We start from the raw sequence: 7,555 nt of genomic DNA, 5'->3' as shown, positions 1-7,555 counted from the left end.
CTTTTAGGAAAAACTAGGTAATATTTTCATATACACCTCTTCCTCCAAGTCACCATGAAGAAATGCATTATTCACATTTAACTGGTGTAGAAACCAGTTTTGAGAGGCTGCTACAGCTAAAAGACATCTCACAGTTACAAGTTTAGCTACAATAGAAAAGGTTTCTTGGAAGTTAAGGCCTTCAATTTGTGTATAGCATTTAGCAACTAGCCTTGCTTTGTATCTTTCAATACTACCATCAGAGTTATATTTAATTCTATACACCCATTTGTAGCATATGGGTTATATTCCATCAGGTAAAAAGGTGAGGGTCCAAGTATGATTGAGCTCTAAGGCTTTTATTTCAACAGTCATAACTTCAAGTCAATGAGGATGTTGGACAGTTTGTTTGAAAGTTTTGGGCTCAAAAAGTGTAGAAACAGATAAAACAATTGATCTATAGGAAGGGGATAGTTTCTTGAAAGAGAGAAATGATCTAATTATGAGGGACAGCTGATCATGAGGAGTCCACACCAAACAATCTCAGAGAACGAGCACAAATTTATCTCCACTATTTTCCCTCTGAAACCATGAATAAGATGAAAGCAATATTATTCTAATATACTATTCGTATATTTTCTTTAATTTTTTCACAGGTTAAATAATTGCATGGTGACCAATATTGTAGGCCACCAGGAGTGTGGATGACAAACCAACTAGTGGATTTTGATTGAGAGGGATAATTCAATTGTAAGAAGAACTAGCATGGGAGTAGGATAATTAAATTAAAATGAGAGACTCGAGAAAATATGTTCTCTGCCTTGTAAAATTACTTTGATCACCCCTCGACATAACCTATAATATACTCAGATTGAAATCTATAAAAACAAAAGCCACTGCTGCGTGCTTTTAAAGTACCCTTGAGATCTGTGAAAAGACTACACAGCGAATACAATCACCTAGGCCAGTTTAAAATTAGTTGTACAAAAAGTTAATCTCAGTGCTTAATTTGGAACTACTTCCCAGACCATTGGGGACTTCAATTTCGCTCACCAGCTTTGATGCATTAGATTGATCCTCGAGGAGAATGATATACTTGCATGGAAATAAGTACTTATGCTTGCCGGCAATATCTTCCTCAACAAATGCCTTTTTACTTCTTTAAGATGATTAATTTGCACTTATGGATGCTGTATCGGCACTTTTTAGGGTTCACATTATTCAACCTTTGCCACTTCTCCTCCGGGAATGCTGCTTTCTGCAACAGTTTCCCTTACAAACCTGGAAAGAATAGAAAATCCCATTCTTAAGAAAACTGAAAATAATAATAATAATAATAATAATAATCACATTAACACTACAATGATAATACAACATCTTTATAGGATAGCCCAAATTTAAGGCCTTATCTTCATAGTTGATAAATAGGTGAGTGACTTAAGGTTTGCCATGGTAGGTAGAGCAAAAGGAATACCTTGCTAGTTTGTCCCGTGATGATTGCAAGATGTAGATTGACAGAATAAACGACAGCACAAGCCCTGGTTTATGCATGAGGATTTTTAGTAGCAATTCTGAGAATAAAGTGCATACACTTCTACTAATTGCAAACTCATGAAGATTGTGCTGTTTGAAAAGTTGGTCCAAATTTCTTATTGAGTTAAATCCCTCAACCAGAAATCATATATACTGGCATTTCTTTTATGGTTTGATCGCATGCATAGCTTGTATACTAAAGATTCTGGAGAGGCAAGCTTGTAGACCACCAAAAACATCTAATCATATCAAACACCCCCCCGGCATGTTCTTTTTCCCCTCAAATAAAATGAAGTATCAAATAGCCATTGCATAGGAAAAGAAAAACATATTAGTAGCAACGCATCACACACTCTAAACAACTGGGTCTAGTTCCTAATTCAAAATAAATTTTACCTGACCCAAGCAAAGCATAGAATCCAGAAGTAACATCTATCTCTGATTCCTCCTCCCTGAAATATGTCAGAATAAAGACTCAAGAGAAACCTCTTATAATCTGCAGGAAACTGACAGCTGGACTTCCAAGATGTTCATCAATTTTTATCAGTAAATAAGAGCTTTATTAAAAATAGGCATAGCCAAGTACACGGGACACATACAAGAGCAACAACTATGCATCAGTTTCTAAAGATACAAGGGAAATCATGTACATCCATGCCATTAAAGTCTATTGCAATCGACCAACGGAATAAAGTCTATTACGATCGACCAAGATGTTCATCATACACAGGCTTAAATCACGAACAAGCAATTATATGCCCCTTTGTTTCAGAAAAGAAGAAAATACAATTTGACCAAGCCTTGAAACATGTTGCACAGCTCCAATAATTTGTGAATATGGCAAATATAAAGTTTCAAAATGTTTAAATATTTTTTTTTATTGGCACAGGGTTTCCAGGAACAGCATCCCGACAAATCTTGGGGGTGCACAGGCCCTCGGCAAGGAGTTCCCGCAAGTGCACATCGGGTAATTCAAGGGAAAAATCTCCAGTCCGATGGCCCCTAGAGATTGTTTGCACCCAAGGGGATTTGAACCTTAGACCTAGGGGGAGCATACCCCAAGTCCAAGGCCTTTACCACTTGAGCCAACCCCTAGGGATTTCAAAATTTTTAAATATAACACTAACATATAAGTAACACTGGCTAAAGCAGATCTGACCAATATTACTAAGATCTTATCCAACATTTTTTTTTTCTTTTAGATAGTAGCACCTTATAAACTAATATTTTCAAAAACAACATTTATGCTGATGTGAGTAATTCACCACTACCAAAAAGAAAAGAAAAAACAGAACAACTCCCCAAAAGAAACTGTCATGAGTGGTTCAGCTCAGTTGTCCCACAATTGTTTTTTTTTTTTTTTTTTATAAGTAAAAACTCAGTTGTCCCACAATTGGTGGGGGTTCATGACCAATACCAACACATTGGAAAGGTCCAGTAAACACAAGAAATAATATATGGTACATTTTACCCAAATGCTCAACTTAAATCCAGAGAAGCTGAGGGAAGCAAACAATTCCAAGTTTAATTGCACAAGAGCCAAACTTAATATTAAATAGGTAAACAGAAATATTGAGCACCACCAGAAAAACATCGCAAAACTAGTGACCAATAAATAAACCGGTAAAAACACGTAATGTTGGTATACTAACCATGTGTATCTAACAAGCACATGCTTTGGCCAATGTTGAGGATCCCAGAACTGTTTAGAAATGTTTGGATGGGTTTCAAGATCTGTTAAAGACACAGATATTTAAACGTTTAATCCCAATATTAAACTACACAAAGATGAGCAAAATGAACTCTTACTATGTACTCAAACACAGCATGATATTATTCAGTCAGACAGGATAATTTTATATTAGAATTCACAAGTTTGAGGATGCTACAGTACACAATTAAGTATTTGAAAATCAATCTTTTGACAGCATTTCTTCTACCTCATATGATGCATATCCTCCGCTAATTCTTAAAACTTGACCTAACTGTCATAAGTTCAAGATGCTCTCTTACCCATTAAAGCGTAAAACAATAGAAAAGGGCCATAACAAACATGGGACAGTGATCCAAAATAGTAGCAGACAACATTTCATGGATCACATTTGGGAGTACTCTTGCGAAATTATTCAACATAAAAATGGTCATCTTGAAGACAAGGTCACTAGAATTTCTTCCTGACATAATTCTAAGGCAAATCAAAAGGTTCAAAACAACTTCCAGCAAGATATAACAGATGTTATTGTGATGGAGGCATTGAGTAGAATGACCTCAGCCCTGGTTTCTAATGGGTTTGTGACGGGTTTCCCGATCAGATCCCCGGGTAGAGGACCTATTAAAATATCCCATTTGTTGTTTGCAGGTGACACTCTTTTTTTCTATGAGGTAGATTATAAACAGGTCCGTGTATTGAAGGCACTCCTACTTTGCTTTGAAGTAGCTTCCGGATTGAAAATGAACTTAGACAAATCAGAGATAGTTCCTATTGGAGGTGTTCAGAGGATAAGACAATTGGCTAGCATACTGGGGTGCAAGATAGCTACGCTCCCTATGACATACCTTGGGCTTCCGTTAGGAGCCGCCTTAAGAGCGGCTACATTATGGGACACAGTGATTGAGAAAGTAGAGCGTCAATTAGCAGGATGGAAGAGAATGTATCTGTCAAAAGGTGGTAGGATTACCTTGATAAAGAGTATATTATCAAACCTATCGACCTATTTTTTATCCCTCTTCCCTACCCCAGCAAGTGTGGCGTTCCGTATAGAGAAACTTCAACGGGACTTTTTATGGGGTGGAATAGGCGAGGAGTTCAAATTTCATCTAGTCAGGTGGGAAAAGGTATGTAGTCCTCTCTCCACTGGTGGTTTGGGAATTAGAAATTTAAGAATTTTCAATCGGGCTCTACTCGGGAAATGGTTGTGGAGATACCATAAAGAACCAGAAACTCTATGAAAGTTGGTGATTGAGAACAAATATGATAGCTCATGGGGGGGGGGGGGGGGGGGGGGGGGGATGGTGTACTAATGAAGTGAGAGGGGCATATGGAATGGGGTTGTGAAAACATATAAGAAGAGGATGGGAGGTCTTTTCTCGCCACAAAAGACTCTGTCTAGGAGAGGGGGCCGGGATCAAATTCTAGTATGATACTTGGTGTGGTAATTGTGCCCTAAAGGAGTCATTTCCTTCACACAAGTGCCAAAGATGCATAAGTGGCGGAAGTCATGGTGCTAGTGGGGGAACAAATTCAGTGGGACATCATTTTTAGTAGGGCGGCACAAGACTGGGAAATGAACAGTTTTGAAGCCTTTTTTAGACTTTTGTACTCAACAAAACCAAGAAACCAGCATGAAGATTTATTGTGGTGGATACCTACAGGGGAAGGCATGTTCTCGGTTCGATCGTTTTACAAGTCCCTTACACAAGAGTCTCTTGTTCAGTTTCCATAGAAAAGACTTTGGAAACATAAGGGGCCTCCCAAAGCAGCATTTTTTGTGTGGACCGCTTCCCAAGGTAAGATCCCCACTACTGATAATTTGAGGAAAGAAAGGGTGATCATCGCAGATTGGTATTGTATGTGTATGATTGGGGTAGAATCTGTGGACCATCTTCTTCTACATTGTTTGGTAGCCCGAGGGTTATGGAATGAGGTTTTAAGCATACTAAACTTAATTTGGGTCATGCCAGAGACAGTAGTGGCGGTATTGGCCAGTTGGACAGACTTAAGAGGCAATCAACAGATAAAGGTTGTATGCAAGATGATCCCCATCTGCATCATGTGGTGTCTATGGCAGGAGCGTAATGAACGAACATTCGAGGACAACTGGAGAGATCAATGGAGGAACTTAAAGCTTTATTTATTAGAACTCTTTGTATTTGGGCCAGCACCGTTAATTTTAATGGCCTAGACCTTCATGATTTTCTTGTTTCTATTACTTCTACGTAGTTAGGGCATTCTTTGTTCTAAACGAGGCTTTGCCTATTCTTTGATTAATATAATTTATTTACTTATAAAAAAAAAACATATAACAGATGAAAGTGTACTTTGAAATTTAAATAAGAAACAATCAAAATTATTAGTAGAAAGATGTCAAAGGCTGCTACTTATAAATATATATATATATATGTCAAAGTCTGCTCTCTTTTGCAGTCTAGGTAGTTTTTGACTTAACTTGGGCCCTAAAGGCACAGCAGAATAGTGAATCATAATGCCAAAGAAAAAATATTCACCCAAAGCATGTATTGGGTACTAAGCTCTATAAAGAAACCAACAATAACGTCTTGTTATTTTCAACGCACTGACTTGTGTATAAGACAATACCCACCACTGGCCCACCAGACTTATTCAACCTCAGAAATCATAAAGACATAATCAAGACAAGATAGTCGGGCTATAGATCACAACACTTTGAGAAACAACTAGTTATATGCACATTTTTAATAGAAACAATCAAAATTATTAGGATTCAATCAGAAATGAAAAATAGAAATTTCTTCACGAGTTTCTTTTAGTTAGCAAACTTATATAGAGGAAGACACAATAAATAGGGACATCTCATTTGTTTTTATAAGTAATATATACAGAAATCTCATGATAAGTAACTATGCCAAAATCCATACAATGGTGAGGCATATCCACAACTTTGGCGGTGATGCCATGCAAATCACTTCCCGAGTACCTCTGCATTGGATACAAGTGAGTAGCATGAATTTGTTAGAGTTCATACAAATCCTAAACATTAAGTTTTATAAAACGGTTTAAATTCTTCTATATCAGCATACAACTTCTTGAGGTACAATGAAATATTCTCTAAACCAGTAAATAGCTAGAATGGCAAAACCTGAAGTATTTTATTAAATTTTGATTATTGATGTTTCAGAATTCTCCCTTAAAGTTCCGATAAAAAAAAAAAACAATTCTACTGTAAAGTTGTCATGAAAAATCTAGAGGATCATGTTCATATTTCCATTACAGCTTCTTAAACAGTCACCATCTATAAGATGCTCAAAATGACGACATAGTAATCATGAGAACTGCTGATTTAACTAGAGTACATTCTCACCAGATGCACATCGATCATAGGAACCTCAGAACTCTTACGATTTACCACAAGAAGCCATGGAATCAGAAACTTTTCTCTTCCAACTTGAAATGATCTGCACGCGAAATTATACTTTTATGAACATGAATTCCCGCATCGGTTAAGAATAACAAAAACCAAAAAAATAAAAACCCAGAAAAGCCTATTAATTTTCTCACATTTTGTACGGATCAGCTCCAGTGTAACCAACCGGCTTCTGTATCGGAATCAAAGCCTACGCAGCATACAAGACAACGTAACATTTTAAAATACCGAATTATGAGTCCAACAATAAAATAGGAAACCCTAAATGAAAAAATTCGAAAGGTACCTCACGATTAACAGCGAATGTTGGGCAATGTCGACCAATCACATCTTGCCACACAGTCCTCGACTGAAATCAGCAATACGTGGATGCATTGAGCATTAAATTGGATCAAAAACCACATATAACATATATATGATCATAAGGATGTATTGATGGGGTGGGGGGGCTAAGAGTACGTACAGAGTGGTATTGACCCATCTTGCTCATGGGAACGATGTCTCCGGGCCTGTAAGCAATGGAGATCGATGACAGTGACAGTGAAAGTAACAAAAACAACGACAATACCAGTGCTTTACGTCCATTTCCGGCCATTCTGCAACTTCTCCTCTAACTCCTCCCGAGGTTCCCCACTCGATTTTCTCGAGTTGTCTTGCTAAGGTAGCCTACTATTACTAGTTTTGAGTCGCGTGACCGTGGACCTTCTCGGGCTCTAATAGTCTTCCTATCCCAGCGGGCCAGCCCAGACCTTGCTCATCCCTACTCGGCCCTAAAACTTTCCATTTTTCTATTCTTTTCTTTTTATTTTATTTTTTAGGGAGTGAATTTAGTTGGTTGGTCGGTTTATAGGTTTGGATATCAAAACTATCTCAACCCATTTAATCTCATCTCATCTCATCTAATAATTATAATTTTTACAAAT

General features: G+C 37.4%; 1 protein-coding gene across 1 annotated transcript; it reads right to left on the bottom strand.

The window, feature by feature from the left end:
* Positions 1–780: 780 nt before the first annotated feature.
* LOC121264006 lies at positions 781–7,314 on the bottom strand. Its single transcript, XM_041167024.1, has 9 exons — positions 7,096–7,314; positions 6,919–6,981; positions 6,767–6,822; positions 6,570–6,663; positions 6,127–6,187; positions 3,165–3,246; positions 1,909–1,964; positions 1,454–1,517; positions 781–1,260 (listed from the first exon to the last, which is right to left on the bottom strand). Exons 1-9 carry the CDS (start codon positions 7,225–7,227, stop codon positions 1,197–1,199), a joined length of 672 nt encoding a protein of 223 aa, XP_041022958.1. The 5' UTR covers positions 7,228–7,314; the 3' UTR covers positions 781–1,196.
* Positions 7,315–7,555: the final 241 nt, after the last annotated feature.

This window comes from Juglans microcarpa x Juglans regia, chromosome 5D (assembly GCF_004785595.1).
Source record: "Juglans microcarpa x Juglans regia isolate MS1-56 chromosome 5D, Jm3101_v1.0, whole genome shotgun sequence".
NCBI lineage: Eukaryota > Viridiplantae > Streptophyta > Magnoliopsida > Fagales > Juglandaceae > Juglans > Juglans microcarpa x Juglans regia.
Note: the sequence above shows the minus strand (reverse complement) of the source record. Positions and strands in the feature narration are given on the sequence as shown.